The sequence below is a fragment of the Cetorhinus maximus genome, chromosome 30 (genome assembly GCF_964194155.1).
Source record: "Cetorhinus maximus chromosome 30, sCetMax3.hap1.1, whole genome shotgun sequence".
In the NCBI taxonomy this organism is placed as follows: Eukaryota; Metazoa; Chordata; class Chondrichthyes; order Lamniformes; family Cetorhinidae; genus Cetorhinus; species Cetorhinus maximus.
In genome coordinates, this window is record NC_135908.1 from 16220335 (window position 1) to 16246728 (window position 26394).

Sequence of the window (26394 nt, forward strand, 5' to 3'; positions counted from 1 at the left end):
TGTTGATTTCAAAGGCATTCAGTGAAGCCTGAAAGGCTATGTCCTCGTTGAGATGGGTGGAGTTTAAGAAGGTGCTCTGGTTTCAATTGATCTGAGTGTTCTGCAGCAGGGGAAGAGGGCGGGTACCAAAAGGGTGCTGCTGTTAGCTGGCTCCAGGCGGTTAGGGCTCGAAGAAGCCCTGGGCGTTGGTTGGTACAGACTTTGCATGCAGCACATAGAGAAGTCTTGGGGAGCTGAGAAGGCGGCAGAAGGTCACTGGTTCCATGCTGGAGCCAGTCAGGTCTCAGAAGTCCTGGGAGTCACTTATAGCTCAGCGAAGCTGGGAGACTGGAGTTCAGAGAAACCCAGATGCAGTGCCAGCTCAGTAAAGCTAACGGTCTGTGAAAGAGTTGGGATTGTGCCGGTAATTAGAGGTGGGAGCTTTGTGAATCCCATGGAACGCAGTCTCAGGAGGAGAGATTGAACCATCGGGAGGTGAGCAGTTCTTGAGGCAGTCCAAGTTGGAGTTGCTTTTCAGGTAATTTGGAGGCTAGAACTTCAAAAGTGAAGCTTTGAAATCCTTTGTGAGGGAGAGAGTGTTTTAACAAAATTTTGTGACTCAACAGCGGTCCCTGATGTCTGGATGGGTTGCTGAGAAATCTGTGGGATCTGACTTGCTCACATCTGCCATTTAATGTGCAGTGTGGTGTGTTTGACCAGTTTGCCTGTTAATTCATATTTACCTCATGTTAATTCTGAATATTAGAACTTAAGATAGATATTGTAGGTTGTCTTGCTTTTCTGAAATTGTAAAGTTTATTTTGTTTGTTTAAAATCCATGGAATCTCGTGGCTTTATTCTCCTGGTGGGTAACTGGGATTTCCAACGTTGTCTACTTTAAACAAGAGATTACTGGGTCCCTAGCTTGATCGTAACATACCTTAGGAAATTAAAACCCTTTTGAGAGTTTCTACAATCATAAAACTCTTTCATGCAGAATCACAGAATTTTAACAGCACAGAAGGAGGCCATTCAGCCCATCAGCCCCTCTTACACAGCTGTAGTTCTGACTGCTATCCTTTGTGTTTAGGAAAGCAATCGCTTTAAGGGTACAGAGATTGTTAAACCAGGCAGGAAGGGTATTTGATGATCAGATCTTTCTTGATGAAATCTGCTCTTTAATAATTTTGACATAAGTACAGTGTCGTGAACAATGAGAACCACCCCTTGTGTCAATATTACTGCACATTCAGGGAAAAGGCTACAATCCCTTAGAAGTAGGAAAACTTGGTTCTTGAACTCACTTGGCCCTTTTCTATAAGAACTTTTAACAGCAGTTTGATGAATAGATGAGGATATGTACTCATGATAGGTTTCACTGACTGGGAGAAAAATACATTGGAACAGTTTTTAATGCATTTTAATTAAAGTTAAACCTGATTGATAGGGTCGTTTCATTGAAATTTTTAAATGAACTAGCATTGTACCTGAAATAAATTTCTATATGGATAATAAAAAAAATTGAATTGATTGAACCTCAGGTTACCCCATGACTCTCTGACCCTGAACTCCTGGTTAGCCCCAGGTCAGCCCACCCCCCTCAGGTTACCCCCAGCTTACCTCCCGGTTATCTCCTGGTTACTCAAAGTTAACCCCTGGTTAACCCCCAGGTCATTCCCTGGTTTCCCTCTTCTTATCCCAGGTTATCCCCCCAACCCCATCATTATCCCCTCCAACCCTAACCCCACCCCCAGGTTATCCACCACCCCAACCTCCCCCGCCAGCCACAGGTTATCCCAACCTCATCCCATCTCCCCACCCCCACCTCAACCCCCCAGGCCCAGGTTATCCCCCCGACCCCCAGGTTATCCCAACCTCACCCCATTCCCCCCCAGCCCCAGGTTATCCCCCTTCACCCCATCCCCACCCCCCAGGTTATCCCCATCCCCCCCACCCCAGGTTATCCCCCTTCACCCCATCCCCCCCCCAGGTTATCCCCCTTCACCCCATCCCCCCCCCCCCCCCGACATTATCCCAACCTCACCCCATCCCCCCCCACCCCCCAGGTTATCCCAACCTCACCCCATCCCCCCCCACCCCCCAGGTTATCCCAACCTCACCCCATTCCCCCCCCACCCCCCAGGTTATCCCAACCTCACCCCATCCCCCCCCCAGGTTATCCCAACCTCACCCCATTCCCCCCCCACCCCCCAGGTTATCCCAACCTCACCCCATCCCCCCCCCAGGTTATCCCAACCTCACCCCATTCCCCCCCCCAGGTTATCCCCTGGTTACCCTGTGTTGATGTTCAATCTTCCCAGGCATTGTGACGTCACAGGGACAATCCCCCATGGTAACGGGGGGGGGGGGTCATTGTGACCTGCCCCTGCTCCCGGGAAGGGGGGGGGAGGGGGCAATGGTTGCCATGGAGACCGGCGGGGCGGCGGCGGTTACTGAGGCACCGAGCCGGCGGGCGGCCGCTCGACATCCTTCAGCCCCCACCTCAAAACAAAATAAAAACCCCTCCCTCCCCCAAGGCCAGGCAGCGGCCTCGGGGCTTCTGAGGGACATTGAGAAGAAGCGGTTTCCCCTCACACGCTTCCCCCCTCATCCCCGGTCCCCCCCCCCCCCCCCCTGGGAGACGCGCTGAGGCGGGCGCGGGGGGGAGGAGAGGAGGCCGCACTCCGACTAGGCCCCAGAAGATGGCGGCGGAGTGATTGAGAGCGAGCGCGGCCCCCTCACGCACCCACCCCAGTTCCGCATTGTCCTCCTCCCCTTCCTCCCCCTCGGCACCTCCTCCCGCCCCGTCCGTCCCTCTGCACACCGAGTGAGCCTCCCCGACAGGCGGGCGGGCGGAGAGACTGAGAGAGAGTTAGCGCTGCTGCTGCTGACCAAACCCCCCCCTCCCTCCTCCTCCTTCCCCACCACCATCACCACCTCCTCCCCAATCTCCCGGCCTCAGGCTCCAGGCCTCGGCCATCCCCCACCCTCTCCTCTCCCCGGACATGGAGTGCCCCCACTTGGCCAGCAGCGTCTGCATCGTGCCCGACTCCACCAGGTTCCCGAACGGCTCGCCCTCCTCCTGGTGCTGTGCCGGTGAGTTGCTCCGCACTCTCTGCACAACCTGGCCCCGCACTCACTCACACACACACTTCCAATTCTTTCCAAACCTCTTCTTCTTCCTGTCTGTGTGTCTCTGTCTGTGTGTCTGTGTCTGGCTGTCTCTGTCTGTGTGTGTCTGTCTGTGTCTGTGTATGTATTTGTGAAACCAGCTCTTTTTCTCCCTCTGTGCTCCTCACCCCCCCCGCCACCCCCGGGGGGGCTAAAACACACCAGGAAAGGCCACCCCCACCACGGGCTTGGGTCGAGGCCTGATGTGGAATTATTTTAAAAACATGTTGAGTTGGTGAGAGGGAGAGAGAGAGGAGAGGAGGGGGGGTTGGGGTGGAAGAAATAAGGCAAATCGTGAAGCTTATTTCGCAGAAGTTGAGCCCCCCCCCCCCCCTGGACTTTGTGTGTGTGTGTGTGTGTGTGAAGAGGCCCGGGTGTTGGGGGTCTCACTGGAACATTTTGCCTCTGTAAACTTGTAGACAGCTCGAGGGATTCCACCCCCTGCTTTTTAACCCGATTCCACCCCCCTGCTTTTTAACCCGATTCCACCCCCTGCTTTTTAACTCGATTCCACCCCCTTGCTTTTTAACTCGATTCCACCCCCTTGCTTTTTAACTCGATTCCACCCCCTTGCTTTTTAACCCCATTCCACCCCCCTTGCTTTTTAACCCCATTCCACCCCCCTTGCTTTTTAACCCCATTCCACCCCCCTTGCTTTTTAACCCCATTCCACCCCCCTTGCTTTTTAACCCCATTCCACCCCCTTGCTTTTTAACCCCATTCCACCCCCTTGCTTTTTAACCCCATTCCACCCCCTGCTTTTTAACTCGATTCCACCCCCTTGCTTTTTAACCCGATTCTACCCCTTTTTAACTCGATTCCACCCCCTGTTTTTTAAACCGATTCTACCCCCTGCTTTTAACCTGATGTATTCTTGGGCAAATTCATGCTTCTAATCTTGGATTTATTCTGATTTTTCGGGGAGCCCAACTGGATTGAATCTAACTCGAAGCTGCATTTAATTAACCTAGGGAAAGTTTTTTTTTAAAAAGTGTTAATGATCAGTGTGTATTTTGTAACCTCCTTGTCTATTGACATTTTTGCCACGTCCTATCCATCCGGTCTGGATGTAATGGGCAGGCTTTTAGTTTCCAGTAACCCGCAGTTTATCCCAAGGATGTAAGATTTATTTTGCAAAACGGAAGACAGTCGGGTTAGTGTAGACTTTGCGAGCGACTTTTCTTTGTAGAAGGCGTTATCGGAGTCGGAGCAGACTGGCTTTCCTTTGCTCAAATGTTAGGCCTTGTATTGTTTCCATTGTCTGGGCTGCCCAGTGCAACGTCTGAAGAAAACTTGTTCTCCAGGCCTACTTTGGCTTTAATGGGAATGGTCTCCAGATCTCAAAAGCTAGCATTTGCTGCAGGCTCCGCACAGTTCGGTCGACCTTGCACATGGAATTCTGTACAATGATAAAACTCGTACTGAGGAGACGGGATGGCTTTGCGATCTAATCAGCTTTGTCTCACTACAACGAGAAATACAATAGGACTTCAGATTTAAGCGATGTGAAGTTTTTCTGTGATAATTGTTAGCAGCTTTAATGGCAGATTACCGAAGCCCACTTTTTTTCTTAACACTTCCCTGTCTAGAAGGTTCAAATGTCTACACTTTATATTGTATATGGGAGTGGTGTTGTATTGTGGGTGATTTTGTGGGTTAGTTTTAAAACGCAAAAAAACCTTGCACAACTATAGTTGAAGTGCTTTTGTTCAAAATCTGATTTGAGGACATTCAGGCAACCTCTGGGATTTCATAATTTCCGAGCGGTTTTCCTTTTGCTTGTCGTGACAAATGTTTAAAACTTCTGAAAATAATTTCAGACTTGCAGAAGGACTACTTCGTCGAAATAGTAATTGAGTGAAAAAAATGATCTCTGCGTATTAAAATACCAGTATAAAAGCATACTTAAAGGAAAACCTGAATATATGTTCAGGATGTGTCGGGCGTTTTGAAATAATTTTTCAATATGCATGATTGTTCCAGCCTGGCATTTAAATGTAGCTTTGTTTTACTGATGTTTTGGAATTGCAGTGCTGAGCTGAAGTTTAATCCCATTAGGCTTGTTTTGGTTTCATGTGTGGGTGGTCCCCTGATACATTTGTCACCTGACTCATCTGGTAAACCACACACAAAGATTTAGGGAATGTTTGGCCAAAGTGTTAATCGAAGTAGAGTAACAGCACTGACCATTTATAGTACTGTGATCTCAGCAGCCCAGAACTTACTTCCTGACTGGTGCACACGAGATGGTTAAAGGTGAGAGTAGAGTTGTCATTGCAATCCTTAATGTTATAAATGGGTGTTTCCCAGTGATGCAATGTCACTGATTTTTAAAGCAGCTTAAGAACAGGCATGCAGAACTGCCTGCAGTGTGACATTGTGAATGGGAATAGTAAACTGGGTGGTGCTGTCTTCATTCATATCACTGGAACACAACCTCGAGACCACAAGATAATTATGGATGAGATCCACATAGAATATTTTGAGATAAATGAAGCTAAAGGCCTTTCATATGCAGCATCATTATGTCAGGATGCCCACCTCCAGCCTTCTACCTTGGAGTCCATTCCATGTATTAGAATCATAGACACATATATCACAGCAGGAGGCTATTCGGCCCAACATACCTGTAACATCTTTTTAAATGAGCTATCCACTCCACTCCCTGTATCCCTGCAACTTTTTTTTTCATTTTTCAGGTATTTATCTAGTTTCCCATTGAATATTACTAATGAATTTGCTTCCACCACTTTTAGAAACAGAATTGCAGATGGTTTTTTAAAATCTCATCTTGGCTCTGGTTCATTTGCCAATTATCTTAAATCTGTGCCCTCTGGTTACTGACTTTCCTGCCAGTGGAAACAGTCTGTGATGAGCATTCCAGCAAAGCCCTTCATAACTTCAAATACCCCTATGTTGTTGGCTATTCTTTGTCAAGAAGAGCTGCCTGTTATCAGTCCTACGTTTATTTTTTAACTGGTTTGATTCCATGTCCTACTCTTGCAATTTAATTTAGTGCTTTTTCAGATTTACCTTTTCCATACCATTTACCCTCTTTATAAGATCACATCTCGGACACCACCTTTCCAGGCTGAGAGCCCCAACTTGTTTCACAAAGTTATAGTATCCTCCAAGATGTTTCAAAAAAGGTTTAGTGCAATGTGCCCCCAAGGGATGGCAACAGCACCAGGAAACCATAGGAACCTTTGTTATTCTTTTTAGGGCTGTATGGTATACAGTACACGCTCATATTCTAATAACCCCCCCCCCCCCCCCGGATATCCACCATTTCTCTTGGAGCTATCAGTTTGCCTGAGGTGTAACTTTTTTGGGAGTCATTTCCCCAATACCTGCTCCAAGTGTGCATTCCTTGCCTGCTGTCTTGGCAGACTGTTCCCTAAAAGGGCTATTGTGACTAGTCAGATATTGCCCTTGATTTGGTTTCCACAAATGTTATTGTCCAGGGCCTTCCCCTCTCCCTCACCAGCCTTAATGCCAATTCAAATCAGCTGTCTGCTTGATCAGGATCCCTCCCATCACTTTAAACACCCTTCACCACCAACGCACAGTGGCTGCAGTGTGTACCATATAAAAGATGCACTGCAGCAATTTGCCAAGGCAGTTTCAACAGCACCTCCCAAGCCCATGGCCTCTACCTAGAAGGGCAAGGGCAGTAGGCACATGGGAATGCCACCACCTGCAAGTCTCACACCATGCTGACTTGCAACTATATCACCATTCCTTCTCTGTTGCTGGGTCAAAACCCTCTTAACTTCCTTCCTAGCAGCACTGTGGGTGTACCTACATCAGATGGACTGCAATGGTTCAAGAAAGTGGCTTACCACCACCTTCTTAAGCGCAATTAGGAATGGGCAATAATTGTTCTTGCCAATGATGCCCATATTGTACAAATGAAAATCAAAAAAAAATTGAGCACCGGTTTGAACCAGAAATATTTGTCTGTACCACACGTTGAGCAATAGAGTGAGTGAGCTAAACTCTTGTTTTGAAATGAATATCAAGATTTATTATAAAATGTGGAGCTAAATCATGAGTATATAAAATTGATATCTAAATGTATTTTAAAGTGATTTGTGTGGTTAAGGGAGTTAATTTACTTTGGTGATCTGATTGCTGTGAACAATTACTTTATTGTATGAATTTGCAGGAAAGTTTAAGTATTAGCAAAAGACTTCACAGATTTCATTGTGTTTTCTGCCAAATGTTAGGAAATTACCAATACCATAATCTTGTGCATTTCACAAAGGCATTAGCATGGGATACTGAGAGTGGAAATGTGATTTTTAAACAATAGCTTTGTGAGGAATGAAGCAATCATTGAACTATTTACTCTGTTTTTAAGAGGCCTGTTTCCTGCTGCTGCTGGTGTTTGCGAGAGGAAGTGGAAAGGACAGTGTGATATCTGCTTAATGGTGTTTCTCATTAATGCATTACTGGGTAGTAAGGTATTGATCCAAAAATGGGGAGCTGTGATCTCTTTAATCTGGCACCTTAAACTGGTTAACACTTCCATTTGGGAAGGAGATACCATCAGAAAAGAAAACGGGCTTTTCCATTCACAGAGAACTTAGAACAGCGGCTTGACAAGCAAGTCATCTACCTGAAGAATTAAACAAGCACCAAAAATAAATTTGGAAAGGCAAAGAAGAGAGAGAATTAATTTTTTTAATGTGTCAGAAAACCCTTAATGAAAGGGGAAAACTGAGAGGTAAAGTAAAAAGACAAACGAGGAAGGGAGAAATGATTTCCTCTTCTTCCCACCACCCCCCCACCAATCCCATTCCACTCATTAACTGTTCCCTCCATTTTGAGGGTTACTGCTGATGTTTTCAGTGTTGATAAAGCTGAATCTCCATATAGTAATCCTGTCTCATCCCTTTAGTTCTTTATTTCTGGAGCTCTGCTTGCAACCGGCAGTTGTATTTGCGAAGTGAAAGCAGGAGAGAACCAGTGGTGGTAATGTTTGTGATGTAAAGGCTCCACTTTTTTTTTTTGTAAAAATATACTTTATTCATAAAAAATCTTCAATCACATTCAAAACCATTTCAAAAACAACATTACAAGGGTACAATCCAGGTTAAACTTTTACAAAATGTATCACCAGGTGCATCAGTACAAACAATATTACAATCATTTACAGCCTTTCATTTTGATCTGTACAGCCCGAGGGGCTCTAAACAGTTCCCAGTCTCTCGGTGCGCTGTGGTAGAAAGGTCTTAGACAGCGACCCTTCCCCATTGCGCCTTTGCGGCAGCTGCCCCAAGCTTTAGTGCGTCCCTCAGCACGTAGTCCTGGACTTTGGATTGTGCCAGTCCGCAACAATCGGTCGGGGACAACTCTTTGTGCTGGAAGACCAACAAGTTTCGGGCAGACCAAAGCGCGTCTTTCACCGAGTTGATGATCCTCCAGCTGCAGTCGATGTTTGTCTCGGTGTGTGTCCCTGGGAACAGCCCGTAGAGCACAGAGTCCTGTGTCACAGAACTGCTCGGGATGAACCTCGACAGCAACCACTGCATCTCTCTCCAGACTTTCTTTGCAAAGGCACAATCCACAAGGAGGTGAACAACGGTCTCTTCCCCACCACAGCCACCTCGAGGGCAACGTGCAGAGGGGGTGAGACTCCTGGCGTGTAGGAAGGATCTGACGGGGAGGGCCTTTCTCACCACCAGCCAAGCTACGTCTTGGTGCTTGTTGGAAAGTTCTGGCGATGAGGCATTCTGCCAAATGACTTTGACAGTCTGCTCGGGGAACCATCCCACAGGGTCCACCCTCTCCTTTTCCCTCAGGGCCTCTAGGACGTTACGTGCTGACCACTGCCTGATGGACTTTTGGTCAAAGGTGTTTTTCTGCATAAATTTTTCCACCAGGGGCAGGTGGTACGGCACGGTCCAACTACTTGGAGCGTTCCGCGGCAGCGTGGCCAGACCCATCCTTCGCAACACCGGGGACAGGTAGAACCTCAGCACGTAGTGACACTTGGTGTTTGCGTACTGAGGGTCTACGCACCGCTTGATGCAGCCACACACAAAGGTGGCCATCAGTATGAGGGCGATGTTGGGCACGTTTTTTCCCCCTTTATCTAGAGGCTTGTACATCGCGTCCCTGCAGACACGATCCATTTTCGACCTCCAGATAAAGCGGAAGATGGCTCGAGTGATCGCCATCGCGCAGGAGTGTGGAATGGGCCAGACCTGCGCCACGTACAGCAACAGCGAGAGTACCTCACACCTGATGACCAGGTTCTTACCCGCAATGGAGAGGGAGCGTCGCTCCCACATGCCCAGTTTCCTTTTCACCATAGCCACTCGCTCCTTCCAGTTTCTAACGCATGCCCCGGTCCCTCCGAACCATATCCCCAGCACCTTCAGGCCGTCAGCCCTGACAGTGAAGGGGACAAAGGATCGGTCAGCCCAGTTCCCAAAGAACATGGCCTCGCTCTTCCCACGATTTACCTTGGCTCCCGAGGCCAGTTCGAACTGGTCGCAGACGTGCATCAGTCTGCGCACCGACAGCGGATCCGAGCAGAAAACGGCGACGTCGTCCATGTACAGGGAGGCTTTTACCTGAGTGCCTCCACTGCCTGGGATCGTCACTCCTCCTATGCCCGGATCCTTCCTGATGGACTCGGCAAAGGGTTCTATGCAGCACACGAAAAGGACAGGCGAGAGAGGACAGCCCTGCCTGACTCCAGATTTGATCGGAAAGCTATCCATTCGCTTCTCGGCCTTTTGGCTAAGATCAAGTGTTGCAGGGGCGACACCATGGTCCTGCCAAGGCAAGGTCGGGATGGAAGGGCGATAACCAATCGCAATCCGAATCCATACCGTGGGTTACCTATCACCGTCCGAGTCACGGTGAACCACAGCGACGAAGGAGGATCACCTATGGATCGGGGCTTCTTCACCAGGAGGATCCTGTTGAAGGCGTGCGGCTTCCAAGCTACGGAGATCTTCACCCTGCACGACTCCCGCAAAGGTGGTTATTTCGACGTGACGTTCAAGCGAGTGGCAGACTGCGTCCGGCTCCTGAGGGTGTTCGAGGAGAAGAGAGACCTGCCGGAGATGAAGATCCTGACGGCGGAGCCGCACTTTTCTCTGCCGTTGCAACGGGAACGTGAGGTGATGGTGCATGTGTACAACCCCTTCGTCCCTGTCGCCGACGTGGTCACCTTCCTCACCAGGTACTTCGATAAGGTGGGGAGCGGCACCGAGATTCGAGACGACTTGGGGATCTGGACAGGCAAACGCCTGTTTAAGGTCACGCTAAAGACCGATGGTAAGGGAGCCATTTTCCACCCTCCTTCCAGTTTCGCAATCGGGGGAAACCGTGGCTACCTGGTCTACGCTGGGCAACCCAAGCATTGTCGCTCATGCGGCAAGGCTGGCCATGTGGCGGCCAACTGCAGCGCCTCCCTCTGCAAGATCTGCAAACAGGAAGGGCACCAGACAAAAGACTGCAAACAGGCCAAGTGCTGCAACCTGTGTGGCGAGGCAAGTCACCTCTACAGGACCTGCCCCAAACGCTGCCGTACTTACGCACAGGCAGCCAAAGCCGACCAGGGGGAAGCAGAAGAAAGGTTCCGTGTCACTCCAACCACCAAGGCCCCCAGGGAGCTCAACGGGACAAAGGAGGACACAGAGAGAGACAAGGTGGAGAAAGAGATTGAGGCAACAGAGAGCCAATCAACAGCACTACCCCCTGAACCTTCCAGTCCTCAGGACAGCGAATCAATGGAGGAGGAGGCAGCAGTGGAAAAGCAGCAGGGGGAGTGGCGGACGGTGAAGAACAAGAAAAGTAAGAGGGAGCGAAGAAGAAGCAAAGGCGTTTCCCAGAGAAGCGGCAAGAGGCGTCTCCCATCCGACACGGATGACAAGGGCAGCAGCTCTTCGGATGAGGAAGTGCCAGAGCGGCACCGACAGAAGAGGCGGCAAAGCTCCAGGGCGTTGGAGGACGAGACACCCGAGCTCCAGAAAATTGGAGACAACAAGGAGCCCAGCGCACCCCAACTTTGCCTGCAACCTGAGGAGGCCAGTGCACCACAGCCCCTGGAATCTGGGAGCAGTGAGGCAATCATCGCACCCCAGCTCCAGGAAGCCGGGAACAGCAACCCCCCAGAGGGGGTGAGTTTTGGAGAAGCTTCTCCAGCAAAGGTCATCTCAAAACCCGCTCACTACGTGAACCTCCAGATGCCACTGGAGCAGAACACGGCCAAGGAGATCTACCTCAGCCCATCCAAAGTGAAGGAATTTGAGCTCACTACGGGTATGAAGGAGCAGACTAAAGGTCTGGGACTCTCAGAGACAGTGGGTTTGGTAGGAGAATAAATGTTTTAATATGGGTTTAAAGATTGTATCCATAAATGTGCGTAGCATTAAATCTACTACGCGATGTGTTGCGACCTTGGACTACCTAGCCAAGGTCAAAGCTGACCTGTTGTTTCTGCAGGAGTGTGCGATACCGCACCTCAGCTCCTACAGGCAATGGTCACGATGGTGGTCCCACGGGCCATCGATCTGGTCGGGCGGAAACGACTCTCGTTCCTCCGGCCTGGGTATTCTGCTGCGGGGAGGCAACTTCACCGTCTCCGAGGTCAAGGAGGTGGTGGGCGGGCGACTCCTGGTAGCAGACGTAATGTACAAGAACGCTCCACTCCGGTTAATTAACGTGTACGGCCCGGCACAAGGGGCTGAGCGGCTGGAGGTTTTTCAGCAGCTCCCACTGCTGCTGGCGACCTCCAGGCCGGTCATTCTGGGCGGGGACTTCAACTGCATCATCGATGCGGCTGGACGATCCGGCAGGGCCGGAAGCAGATTGGACGCTACGTCCAGATCCCTGATGGAAACAGTTAAGGATGCCAAGCTGCACGACGTCTTCAGCAACCCTGCAGACGGAGCGCAGCGTAGATACACCTGGTCGCGGCCAGACGGGTCCATTCGTTCCAGGATAGACTTCCTGTTTGTGTCCCGTGCATTCACAGTCAGATCCACCGACGTCAAGCCGGTGTTCTTCTCTGACCACTGCCTCCTACTGGCGGACTGCCACTTGGAGGAAGACCTGAGGGTGGGCAGGGGGGCATGGAAGCTAAATGTGCAACTGCTGACCCCAGAGAACATTGAGGAGCTCAAGAGGGATTACAAAGGTTGGAGAACCGGGAAACCCCTCTTTGAGTCCCTGACACACTGGTGGGAAGTGATCAAGGGAAGCATCAAGAGGTTTTTCATCCGCAAAGGCACCCAGAAAGCTAGAAAGGAACAGAGGGAAATGTCCCGACTCCAGGAAAAGATGCAGAATCTGCTCCGGCTGCAGTCGATGGGGGTCGATGTCAAGGAGGAGCTCCAAGAGGTGAAGGGCCAGCAAGCCTCGCACTTTGCCTCGGAGGCCTCCAAGATCATCTTCCGTTCCAGAGTCCGCTCCGTGGAGCAGGATGAGACGTGCTCACGTTTCTTCTTCCAAAAGGTACACAGAGAACGCTCTGTGATCAGCAGCCTGAAGGGAGAAGACGGCTCAGTAAAGTCATCACGGTCCGACATTCTGAGGATCAGCAAATCCTTTTATGCCGGACTGTATGACGTGAAGCCCACGGACAGCACGGCCTCCCAGTCCTTCCTGTCCTCTATCACGGAGGTCTTAGACCACAGTACGCGGGAGAGCCTAGACAAACCGCTAACTCCTGACGAACTGACTAAGGCCCTCGAGTCCTTCGAGAAGAGTAAAACCCCCGGAAGCGACGGCCTGCCGGCGGAGTTGTATTCGGCTCTGTGGGACTTGATCGGCCCAGACCTGCTAGAAGTGTACGAGAGTATGCTCCTGGCCGGCAGCATGTCAGAATCCATGAGGAAAGGCATCATCACCCTCATCTACAAGCACAAGGGGGAAAGGGAGGAAATTAGAAATTGGCGACCCATTTCACTGTTGAATGTGGACTATAAGATTCTGTCCAAGGTCATCGCCAACCGGGTCAAATCCGCTCTGGAATTGGTGATTCACCCTGACCAGACCTGCTCTGTGCCAGGCAGGAAGATCTCTGACAGCCTGGCGCTGCTCAGGGATACGATTGCCTATGTACAGGACAGGGGTGTGGATACCTGCCTCATCAGCTTGGATCAGGAGAAGGCCTTTGACAGAATATCGCACACCTACATGGGGGATGTGCTCTCCAAAATGGGCTTTGGGGAGGGAATTCGAAATTGGATCCAACTGCTCTACACTAACATCAGTAGCGCAGTCTCAATCAATGGGTGGGAAACAGATAGCTTTCCGATGTAAAGGCTCCACTGACCAAGTAGTTGGTGGTAAGAAGATCCAGAACTCAGTTATGCACTTCATTTCTAGTTCCTACAAGTTCTTGGTGGGTTCACATGCTAGTTATATTGTTAAATTACATCACATCCAATTTAAGTGAAATATTTTAGTTCCATTACGTCTGTTTAAGATTCAGGTTTACCTGTAGGTTTAGCCTATGTAGATGTTCTTGGTAAATAATGATTATCAGTGACTTTGAGATAATATTTGAATAATTTTTTATTATTCGTTCATGAGATGTGGGCGATGCTGGCAAGGCCAGCATGAGTTGCCCTCGCGGAGGCGGTGGTGGGAGTGAGCATTAACATGTGGATTTAAATATAGCACCACAAATTTTAATTTAGGAGTGTGAGAAATATTAGTTTATTTTAAACAGGACAAATGGGAATAGAGTTCAGGGAGTCTGCATTAATTCTGCCTGACAGTGTCTGAATGAGGGCCATGTGGGCACTATTCCTAAACCGAAAACCTGAGGAAATCGATAGACCTTCTTTTGCAAAGCATTAATGAAACATAATTTGGACCACAATTAAACATATATGCACATTGCCACAAAGGCTGAGCTGCTGGAGGCCAGAGCCAGAGTTACATTGTGTGCAAATTAATTCTTGCTAAAAATTGTGCAGCTGAAATCTTTGAGGAATTATTGGTAGAAAATCAGTTCAGTAACCTAACCTTAACTGAAATTACATCCATGTGTTGTGCACTTGATTCCATAAAAATATAAATCTGAAGCATAAGTAGTTTCTGGGGCCTTGACATTTTAAAACCTGTAATCCGAGCATCTGTGAACTTGATTGAGATAAGATTTCAGAAAAAGAGCATTGATTGTGCTTTCATTGTTTTTGTAGGTATAGATTTTGAAATTTGAAATTGGAGCTGAAGTTAATTCTGCTGATGATTTTTAATAACCTTAAATGTATTTGTGCTCAGATTGAATTCCACTCATCTTTAGTCCCACAGGAATTGATTTCTGCAAATCAAATGCCAGTCACAGGGTAGCTGAAAATATATGTACTGAAAAAGAGCAGTTAAATGCTCTAATCCCTTGGGAGTTAAATATTGCCAGTAAATATTTAAAGGCTATTACAATTCTGCAATACCTAATCAGCACCCAAGGGCTTGCTGTTGAAAGTTTAGCTATTATCCAGACATAACCTTTACCAAGCATTAGCCACCTGGATAACTTTTTATTGGCTAGGATCTCACTCAGCTCTAAACCTTAAATACAAACAGAAAATGCTGGAAATGCTCATCATGTTTGGCAGCATCTGCGAAGAGAGATGTTTTAGGTTGATAACCTTTCATCAGAACTTTAAGAAATTGAGGTGTGACAAGTTTTAAGCAAGGGAAAGGAACGAGCGATAGGGTGGAAAGTAGGAATGATAGTGAAATTCTGATGGGTCATACGGACTCGAAACGTCAACTGTATCCCTCTCCGCAGATGCTGTCAGACCTGCTGAGTTTTTCCAGGTATTTTTGTTTTTGTTTCAATGCACCTAATTGCTTTCCAGCAGGAGATATAGATATTGGGTGAGGATTGGATTTGCACTGGCTGTGGTATCCTTCAAAGCCAAATACTCCCTCAGCCTCCAAAGCCAAATACTCAGTCAGCATTCATCGTCTACAGACTAGGATGACTTGCCACACAGTGGCCAGTGCATGAGTCACTACCTTAAGAATGGGTGAACGCTACAGGAGAAATCCTCCCCATGCCTGACTCTCCCACTGTTTGAAGTGCATTTTAAAAAATGATTTTTGCAACAGTACATTTCCTAGCCAACTTACATTCTTAAATCTTCTACTCTTTCATCCTCTCCCCTCAAAGCTTAGTGACTAGATTAGTTTAATGAAAAATGTGATTGTTTTTAACCTTGATCTTGTAGCCCCTTTTTAATTGAAGCCAGAGAAGTTCTGAGAGTGGGAATCCATTTGTGATTTAATTTTTGTTTCATTAGGTTACAGCAGAGAGTGCATTTCACAAGAATGTAGAAGATTTCATGTATGTTGATTTATATATAATCCACTATAACTGCAAAACAGTTCTAGTTGGGCATCAGTGGCAGTGTGACTAAGGAGATTAACAAGCTCACTAAAGCTCTGACATGTCAGACCACCAAGGGACTATCTCAAACCTGTTTAAGTTCAAAAGTGCAGCAACAAAACAGCCTGCATTTATTACCTTAAAGTGTAATAAACTCTGCATGAGTGTACAAGTGTAGTTATCCTCTTTTTCATTACATTTATATGTTGTATCTTTATGATAACCAATTTCCACTTAATTATTGCTGCAGTTTAATAAATACAAAACAGTGTTATTTTGTTTTGATCACATTTCTGGATGCCATGGAATGTTTCTTCACATTAAAGGCGCTATATAAAAAGTTACACAGGATTCAACCTTAACAGATAGCTAGAATATTCAAGTATGTTTCACCATGCCATCGTGAGCAGACTTGACCATTACCAGAAATGACTGGCTGCTCACCCTGAAAATCTACTAAACAGGGATTAAGTACTGTATTACATTTACACAGCCGTCCTTTTGGGCCAGCTATTGTTACCAGCATAGAGTATGTGGGTTGTTGTGAAGTTCAGTTGTTTGATGTCGCGATAAAATGTTTCAATACCTCCTTAAAAACAACAGTTGGATTCTATAGGAAATGAAGGGCTTCTCCTGCTGTCTGAATTCCAAGCTGTTGTATGTAAGTTTTTAGCACAGCCTGAACACTGCACATTTACCAGAGTTACAGGGGAAGGGGAACTTTGTATTTCCAGAAGTATTTAGTATTGCTGTGCAATAGGCAAGGTTTTCTTAATATATATCTTAGAGAAATAAACACCCCGAAGATGTTTTTGTGAGTTCTGAAAGTAAAACCATGACTTCCATTTTCTTTTGCAGTTTGTCGCTCCAACAAAAGTCCATGGGTCTGTCTAATGTGTTCAAGTGTTCACTGTGGAAGGTAAGGTAAAATTATGCTGAGTCTCAGTCTGTCACAAAGATGTATTCAGACTTTGATTGTAGCAGTTATTCATGAGTTCTTTAGTGATTGGCAGGTTATTACTTCAGTTGAAATGTGAAGCACTTGATAACAGATTGCAAGCCCAGCATGATTTTTTAACTTAGTTATTGTTAAATGTTTTTCTAGTTATTTTTAAAAATATTTCCTACCTTCCAACAAAGCTGTTTGCTAGTTTAATACAGTATGGTCTGGAACCATTGCAGCATAACTCCCCATTGAATGATATAGTGTAAATATGGTAGACTAATATTTAATGGAGTAGAATGATTTTTGAAAAAAAACCCTGGACCAGATGACCCACGCCCTAAGGTTCTACAAGAGATAGCAGACACAAGGGTCATGATTTTCCAAAGTTCCCTAGATTCTAGAATCGTCCCAGCGGATTGGAAGTTAGCAAATGTAACACCACTATTCAAAAAATGAAGGCGAGAGAAAACAGAACTACAGACCAGTTAACCTGACATCAGTTGTTGGGAAAATTGTGGAGTCTATTATTAAGGAAACCTTAACAATGCATTTAGAAAATCATAGTATGATGAGACAAAGTCAACATGGTTTTATGAAAGGGAAATTTAGAGAACAAATTTAGAGTTTTTTGAGGCTAGTAGGGTACATAAAGGGGAATCAACGGATGTAGTAGCCTTGGATTTTTCAAAAGGCATTCAATAAGGTGTCACTCAAAGCTTAAGAGCTGGAGGTAATATTTAGCAAGGAATAGAGGGTTGGTTAACAAACAGGATGTAGAATTGAGGTAAATAGGTATTTGTAAGTTGGCGGGCTGTTACTGTTTGAGTGCCACAAGGATCATTGCTGGGGCCTCAGCTATATACAATCCATGACGACTGAAAGAGACCAAGAGTAATTTATCAAAGTTTGCTGATGATACAAAGCTAGGTGGGAATGTAAGCTGTGAGGAGGATGCAGAGGCTACAGAGAGATATAGACAGGTTAAGTGAATGGGCAGATGGAGTACAATGTTGGGAGGTATGAGATTATTCACTTTGGTAGCAAGGATAGAAAAACATTTCTTTTGAAAATGCATGAACACTTGAAACGTTGAAGTTCAGAGAGACTTGGGTTTGCTTGTACAGGAGCACAGTTAGCATGAGGGCTAGGTAAACAGGTTAAGAGGTAAGACAGTTAAGAAGCAGTGGCAGGCATTTGAGGAGATGTGTTCCATTAGGAAAAATCTGAGAAGGATGCATCATCTGTGGCTTAGGAAGTAAAGGGCAATTTCAAATTGAAAGAAAAGATGGGACAATGCTGCAAAAATTAGTAATAGGCTGGAAGATTGGGGAAAATTTCAGAAGCCAGCAAAGGATGAGTTAAAAAGCATAGATGAAGAAATTGGAGTATGAGAGAGAGCTTGTAAGAAATATAAAAACAAACAGTAAAAGCTTCTACAAAAAGGAAAAGAGTAAGTAGTTAAAGTGAGCATTGCTCCCTTAGAGGTTGAGACTGGGAAATGACACAAAATATTTGTTCAAAATCTCTTGTGTTCACAGTAGAAGACTTGGAAAGCATCCCAGGAATAGTAAGAAAGCAGGGGCAAAAGGGAAAGAGGAAATTAAAAGAACCGCAATCACTAGAAAAAGTACTAGGAAAACTAATGAGACTAAAGGTTGACAAGTCTCCTGGACCTGATGGTTTGCATCTGAGGGTTTTTAAAGAAGTGGCTGCAAAGGTAGTGGGTATATTGGTTGCAATCTTCCAAAATTCCCTAGATTCTAGAAAGGCCCCAGTGGATTGGAAAGTTGCAAACGTAGCACCACTATTCAAGAAAGGAGTGAGACAGAAAGTGGGAAACTATAGGCCAGTTAGCCTCACATCTTATCATCTGGAAAATGCAAGAATCTATTATTCAGGAGGCAGTAGCAGGACACTTAGAAAATCATAATACATTCAGGCAGAGTCAACATGGTTTTGTGAAGTGGAAATCATGCTTGACAAGTTTATTAGAGTTCTTTGAGGATGTAACAAATGGGGTGAATAAAGGGATACCAGTAGATGTAGTGTATTTAGATTTCCAAAAGGTATTTGATAAGATTTCCAAAAAGTATTCGATAAGATGCCACAAAAGATTAGTGCACAAGCTAAGAGCTCATGCTGTTGAGGATGAGATATTAGCATGGATAAAGGATTGGCTAACTAACAAGAAACAGGGTCAAGATAAACGGACAATTTTAAAGTTGGCAAACTTTACTGAGTGGAGTGCTGCAGGGGTCAGTGCTGGGGCCTCCACTATTTAAGATCTATCTTCATGACTTAGATGAAGGGACTTGTACCCAAATTTGCAGACGATGCAAAGATAGGAAAACAATTTTGGAAGTATACAAAGAGTCTGCAAAGGGATATAGGTTCGATGAATGGGCAAAAATTTGGCAGATGGAGTATAACGTGGGAAAGAGTGTGGTTGTTCACTTTGGCAGAAAGAATGGAAAAGCAGAATATTATTTAAATTAGAGAGAGACTGCAGAATGCTGTGATATAGAGGAAACTGGGAATCACAAATCAGCATGCGGGTGCAGCAAATAATTAGAAAGGCAAATAGAACGTTGGCCTTTATTGCAAGGAGGATGGAGCATAAAAGCAGGGAAGTCTTGCTATAATTGTACAGGGCATTGGTGAGACCATACCTAGTATACAGTTTTGGCCTCCTTACTTGAGGGGTACACAAAAGCAAAATACTGCGGGTGATAGAAATTTGATAAAACCAAAAAAATGCCAGAAAAACTCAGCAGGTCAGACAGCATTTCTGGAGAGAGAAACAGAGTTGACGTTCAACTGTTAACTCTGTTCTTCTGCACAGATGCTGCCAGACCTAAGTTTTTGCAGCATATTTAAAAAATTTTTTTAAGCAGGGCTATACTTGTATTGGAAGCAGTTCAGAGAAGATTCTCTAGGTTGATTCCTGGAATGAAGGGATTGTCTTATGAGGAAAGATTGAGCAGTTTGGGCCTATGCTCATTGACGTTTAGAAGAATGAGAAGTGATCTTATTGAAACATACAAGATTCTGAGGGAGCTTGCTTGACAGGGTAAATGCTGAGGGGTTGTTTCTCCTCTTGGGGGAATCTAGAACTAGGGGATACAGTTTAAAAATAAGTGGCCTCCCATTTAAGATGGAGATAAGGAGGAATTTCTTCTTTAAGTGTTGTTAGTCTTTGGAATCCTTTTCCACAGAGAGCAATGGAGGCTGGGTCACTGAATATATTGAAGGCTGAGTTAGACTTTTGATCTATGAGGGAGTCGAGGGTTATGGACGGGCAGGAAAATGGAGTTGAGGCCACAATCAGATCAACCATGATCTTATTGAATGGCAGAGCAGGCTTGATTGGTTGAGTAGCCACATACTCTTATTTCTTCTGATTTGAGGATATCTAAGGAAGGATATTACTTAGATTGGCAGTGGCGCAGCGAACTTTCTCTAGGTTTGCCCTATGAGGTTGAGTAAATTGGGCTTATACCCTTTTGAATTTGAAAGAATGAGAGGTGATCTCGTTGAAACATAAGATTCTGAAGGGATTTGACAGGGTAGACACTGAGAGGTTGTTTTCCCTGGTTGGAGAATCTAGAACATGGAGGCATAGCGTCAAGATAAGGGGTCGATCCTTTAGATGAGATGAGGAGAAATATCTTCGCTCAGAGAGTTCCGAATTTAGAGCGCTCTGCCCTAGAGGGTTGTGGTTGCTCAGTCGGTGACTATAGCCAAAGGTCAGATAGACAGGTTTTTGATCTCTCAGGAAATGGAGGGATATGGGGAGTGATTGAGGAAATGGAGCTGAGGCAGAAGATCAGCCGTGATCCCATTGAATGGCGGAGCAGGGGCTGTATGGTGCATTTCTGTTTTGGTTTCTTATGTTGATGCAATTTTTTGTTAACTGAGTTTCAGGCACTGTCTCTTAATCTATGATATTGCCCATTGATAAATGTTTGGAGAGCAAGGGGCTAAGTCCAGCAAACTATTTTGAATAATTGAGCTTTTAAAGACCTGATTGAAACCTGGCATCTTTCCAGACCAGGGCTGTTGAACTCAATTTATCGAGTGAGCCTGATCTGACATCCTGGTGCTTGGCGAGGGCCTTTGGAAATGTTGGGGTAGAAATGTATAACCGTTTTGTCCATTTTCTTGAAGGGAATTATTTCTGGGAGGAGCAGGAATGTTCCTTCCAGCTCTGCAGTAATGTGTGTTGCAGCCAGGCTTGTACTTGGCCCCTCCTGATTTTTCCTCTGCCCCACCATGAGGACTTGTTGGCAATGCAGCAGGCCCAAGTTTGTTCCCCAACATCTGATGGAGGCAGCTCATTCCTATTATTAAATTGAGGCCTGCAGCCCACTTTAGCATGAATCTTTGACCCCGCACACTGAGCGTCGACTCTTATTTCTGCAGATTGCAGCATGCAGTTCTTCAAAATTCTCTCTCAGAAAAGTTTCACTGATGCAGTTATTTCGTGGGTAATCCTGCAATGCATCTTAACAGCAATACCATTGACACGTGTTCTTCGAACGTTGTAATCTTTCAGCACAGCTACCTGTTGCTTATAAATTGAACGTGTTGGTTTTCTATTCAAGCCCACAATGAAATAGGAAATTAATTTCATATTTCATGCAAATATCTGGTAATGTATTTAAATGCCAGTGGAATAAGTTCTGAGTTACAAATTGCACCATTTAAGGCAGGGGCTGACACAAGTCACTATCTCTACCTACTTGCACATGTAATCCAGGATGTATTTATCAGTCAACTAACATCATAACATCTTAAACATTATCTGGCCATTATATTGCTGTTTGAAGCACTTTATTTTCAGCAAAGTGGCTTCCTTGTTTCCTACATTATAACAATGACTACACTTCAAAGGGACTAATTTGGCTGTAAAGCTCTTTGAGAAGCCCTGAGGTGGTAAAAGGTGCTTTATAAATGCAAAGCTTTCTATGCCATGGAGTATATAATGCTGTATAATACCTTCTACATATTGTATTGTGGGGTTCAGATTTTTATCACTTCCAAATACAATTTATACCTTGATGGAGGATTGGCATAGATTAAAATCAAATTCATTCATCATATTACATTTTGGAAAAGGTATTCAATTGTTCAAACATTTAGACAACAGTATACATGGAGGAGTGAAGTGCAATTTAAAAAAATGATGTTACTCAAAAATAATTTAGAAAAATAATCCTTACTGCCAGTACAGTCGGTCTCTCCTCCAGCTGTTCACTTGCTACTGGTTAAAGCTTGGCCTCTGGCTACAGACTCTGCAAGATCCTGATGAAGCACTAACAGTGCGTCAGCTCTGGGGTACTTTGTGGGTGTTTGTTGTTCTTAAAGAGGAGCTGAGGGAACAAAGTTGCTGCTGCTTCAAGCTCTGTAGGAAATGCTGGGCCCATCCCACCCATTCCTTCTCTAAGAACCACAGGCTGTGCTTTTTGGCATCTGTTTAAACTGAGAAAATGTGGCTCAGTTCCTGTCAGAAACCATTACCTTCTGTGCTTCAAAGTGCTGATTAATTCATCATTAAGAAGGCTTTTTCCATCTCTTGATTTAACATCTTGACTGCCTCTATCATTTCTCTACCTTTGCTGAAACCTTTATTTATGCCTTTGTCACTGGTCTGACTTCTCCAAAATCTGTTCTATTGGCCTCACACGCTATAGAAAATACAATTCATCTAGAACTCCAGCACTAAGTTTAACACACTATTCAACAGCTTCCATCGTCTACAGCCTTCCCAACACACAATATAGAATTCTTCTTGTTTCACAAGCTGACTCCTCTAATGATATCTGTGATTAATCCCAACTCGTACCCTCTGCATTCTGCCTTAGTGTGGCACTCTGGTCCTCTGCCTTGCTGCATCTCTTCCCCGATCTTCAAAAGAGATTCCAGGGTAAACTGGGAAAATCTGTTAATGGGCAAAATGACAGGAGCTCAGTGGGAAGTGTTCAAAGAATTTTTAATGTGATGCAGAACCAGTTAATGCCTCTAAGGGGCAAGAGCTCTTGCCAAAAAAAAATTAGGCACAGACAACTGAAGAGCTAAGAGATGACAAATCTAAAAGAAAAACATACAAAAGTGCAAAAAAATGCACTGATCCTGATGAGTGGGAAAGGTAACAACAGCAAAGGGTGACGCAACAGATACTAAGAGCTGCAAAAAAAAAGTATGCATGGAATATCAAAAATCAGCAGAAGCCTTTACAGTTACATAGGCAAAAACAGTGGCCAGAAGCAAAGTGAGCCCTTTGAAAACTGATGGTTACATTTGCCGCTGAAGATAAGGAAATGGTAGCCATGCTGGATTATTACTTTGTCAGTATCTACAACAGAGGAGGATGTCAACATGCTAAATATCTCAAGGAAAGTATTATTGACTCAGGGACAGGGAGTCATCAAAATTAGGCAAGATAAGTGATGGAGAAATTATGGCATGAAAGAGCGACAGATCTACAGGACCAGATGGTTTCCATCCCAGAGTTTTAAAAGAAGTAGGTGAGTACAGTGCTTCCAACAAAGTTTTCTTCATTTGGAAACTGTTCCTTTAGATTGGAAAATTGCAAATGTCACTTGGCTACTTAAGAAAGGTGAGATGAGGAAACAAGGTAATTATAGTCTGTTGTAGGAGATTACCAGAGCCCATAATCAAGAATAGTGACTGGACATCTTAAATTTTCAGCTGTTCTGAAGAGCCAACGTGGTTTGGTAAAGGGTAGGTTATATCTCAGGAATCTGAATGATTTTTTTGAAGAGGTGACTGTTGTAGTGGACAGGGATATGTCTATAGTTATTTATATGGATCTCCGGAAGACATTTGTGACGATGTTGATGTCGACTAAAGTTGAAGCTCATGAAATTGAAGGCAAATTATTGATATGGTTAGGAAATTGGCTGAGCAGCAGGAGACAGTAGGGATAATGGACAGACACTCTAATTGGCAGGATGTGACAGGTGGTGTCCTGCAAGCATCTGTGTTGAGGCCTCAACTATACACTACATTAACAATTTGGAAGATGAGATAGCCATATAGGATTGCAGTGTATACGGAAGCGTAAAATTACAGATTAAGTGAATGGGCAAACCTGCAGGACAAATGTGAGGTCATCCACTTCAGAGTACTTTCTAAATGGTGAAAAACTAGAAACAGTGTAGGTCCAAAGACACTTGGGAGAACCAGGTAAATAGATCATTAAAAGTTAAGACTCATGATAAGGTACTCACTGTTTGAGTATGTCCAAGCTGTAAATGATTTCAACGTATTCTGTGGGTCCTCCCATGATTAAAGAGTCTGATGTGAGATCAGCGTGGACGTCTAGAGAACTAGCAGTTCATATTGTCAGTGCTGATGCTTGGGGGAACTTCTGCAGTTGAGCCACTCTGGCATTTCTCTGAGCACATGGGATGTTGCGAGTTTGTCATAAATGGTCCTCTAAACATGCTGAACCAAATTTCAGTGCTTGCCTACACGTAGGCTGGTCGGCTGCAGTGTTTTTTTTTTAAGAGGTGGTCTGCAATCCTGAAGTTTTTAGGGCTCTTTTATGTAGGGTGTCCTTGTGTCATTTGTACTTAACCACCCCTTGATGTAATTTGTCCTGCAACAGTTTCCCAGATCTGTTTGGGGTTTTGTAATCATCGATGTGGGAAACCTGACACATCATGAATAGGTCAAGAAAATAATCAAAAATGTGAATGGAAGGTTGACTTTTATATCTGGATGACTAGATTGCAAGGGAGCAGAAGTCATGCTTCAGCCACATAAAGCCTCAGTCAGACTACAGCTGAAGTACTCTTGAGCAGTTCTAGGCGCTACATATCAGGAAGGATTTTTGGCTTTGGAGGGAGTGCTGTATGGATTTTCTAGAATGAGTTGTGGACTCCAAAGGTTAAATTACATGGAAAGATTAAGCAACCTGGAGTTGTATCCCCTGGTATTTAGAAGGGGTGATTTGATTGAAGCTTTCAAGATATTAAGCTAAATGGGTAAGGTGGATAGAGGGAAACTGTTTCCACTGGTTGGGGAATCTAGGACTGTGGTAATAGACTAATGACTAGAGCCAGACCTTTCAGGAGTGAAATTAGGAAGCACTTTTTTCACACACAGGTTTGGAATTCTCTTCCGTTAACAGGAATTGATGCAAGGTCAATTAATTTTAAATCTGAGGATTTTTGTTAATTTCATTTCCAGTCAAGGCATGTCTTATAACGTTAAACATGGACTGCACTCAGGAACTGTCTTTTATTTGAATATGGACATGAACAAAACTGTTAAGATGGCTGCTGAGGGTCAGACAACTTCTGCAATTTCCACACTGACTACCACAAGTTTCCATAAAGTTTCTACATGAATGCCTAGCCCCTTGAATGGACATACCAAGATGAAAACTATCTGTGGAATTTACACTTGCTATTGTTTGCGGATTTACCAAAAGCACAAATCCAGGCTCTCATGTCTCCGAGCTTGTATCTTAACAATGGAGCTCGGCAAAAACCAATTCATCTCTAGTAAATGTGAGGCACTCATCCATTACCCCATTGTGTAGCCATTGTTTTGGACTTCTAGATCATTCTGGGTGGACAATAGAAGTTGATTATGTGGATAAACCTGTCTTCCGATAACGAATTATACTTAACCTGGAGACTGTTACATCTAAAAAGTCTCCTTGCTTGGTTCCTATTCCAAGCCCATTTGTAAAGAAGTTTCTCTTGGCAAGTAGAAACTGCAAGTGACTAACTTCGCAAACTGTTGAACATCCATCTCTTCGACAGAATCCTCATTTACAACTACAGTTATTGAAACCACCTAAACTACCTTTTCGGAGTGAAAATGCTGCCTCCACAAGGCATGAAATGACTGTTTTTCCTATGACGAACCAAACATCTGAACTACGAGCTATTCTTTTTGTTTATAGATTTCGGGGTGAATGTGTGAAGTGTGAATCTTCTTTATTTAAATTCCGAAATGCACATGCACACACCTTCCTTTCCAAACCCACAGATTAAGGACAGTAAAGGAAAGAGTACAAGGGTTTCGGATCTCTCCTGACCCTGTTCATAACAGTTAGCCAAAGGTATTAAGGGCTTATGGAGTAAAGGCAAGCATATGGAGTTACGTTACAGATTCACCATGATCTCATTGAATGATGGAGCAGGCTCGAGAGGTTAAAAGGGCTAATCCTGTTTCTGTTTCTTACCTATAAAATTTTCCTCAGTGCCTCATTTACTGTCTATGATTTGCAAACCTCCTTTTGGTGAATGAGTGAAACTGGTAATGTTTCAGTTCCTCCTTTGGCCTTTGACTCAGGATGATCAGCTTGCTCAATTTTTAAAAATCGAGACTCCATTTGTAAAAATAATATACATGTGGATTTTACTTCCAGCCGTATTCAGACTTTCTGTTTGGGGAAGTGTACCAATGCATGATACATGTAAATTAATCGAGGAAAATGCAGTGGAAATCAATTTATTGTGCAAGAAATGAAATTAAGGTTTTATTAAATGTAGTTTGGCTGATATAATGTTTAAAACCTTCACCTGTGGAATTATTTTAGGAGGACTTACATCTGCTATCAATGGCACATATTGTACCTTTTGAGTTGGGCAATGTTTCCTTATTCTGGAAACCTTTTGGGTTTTGTGGTCCTGTTTGTGCTGTTATGGCACTGGTATAATTTTAGTGTTTATATGCTGTTAGTTTTTTTTTCAAAGGAAATCATTCGATTCAAAAATGTAAAGGCAAAATTTCAACTGTTTGAAAACCAAACTTGGGCTGGTGAACAAATCATAGATTGACGTGGATAATTTTAAAAATAACATCCCTTCTCTCTGCCCCCTGTTTACAAGCCACCTGTCCTTCAATTGCTGTCCAGCAGGGAAGGGAGGGCACTCTGGTGTGATGATTT

At 44.8% G+C, this 26394-nt stretch overlaps 1 protein-coding gene across 4 annotated transcripts in view; it reads left to right on the forward strand.

Moving 5' to 3' along the window:
* The first annotated feature begins 2676 nt into the window (after positions 1–2676).
* usp3 (ubiquitin specific peptidase 3) overlaps positions 2677–26394 on the forward strand; it is a 97335-nt gene continuing 73617 nt past the window's right edge. For 3 of the 4 annotated variants that reach the window (XM_078532499.1, XM_078532502.1, XM_078532500.1), the window contains exons 1-2: positions 2677–3075; positions 16376–16436. In XM_078532499.1, coding sequence (XP_078388625.1) covers positions 2985–3075; positions 16376–16436 — 152 coding nt within the window. In that variant the 5' untranslated portion in view covers positions 2677–2984. Of the gene's footprint in view, positions 3076–4979; positions 5005–16375; positions 16437–26394 lie in introns of those variants that run through there. The other variant, XM_078532501.1, reaches the window with a different exon arrangement.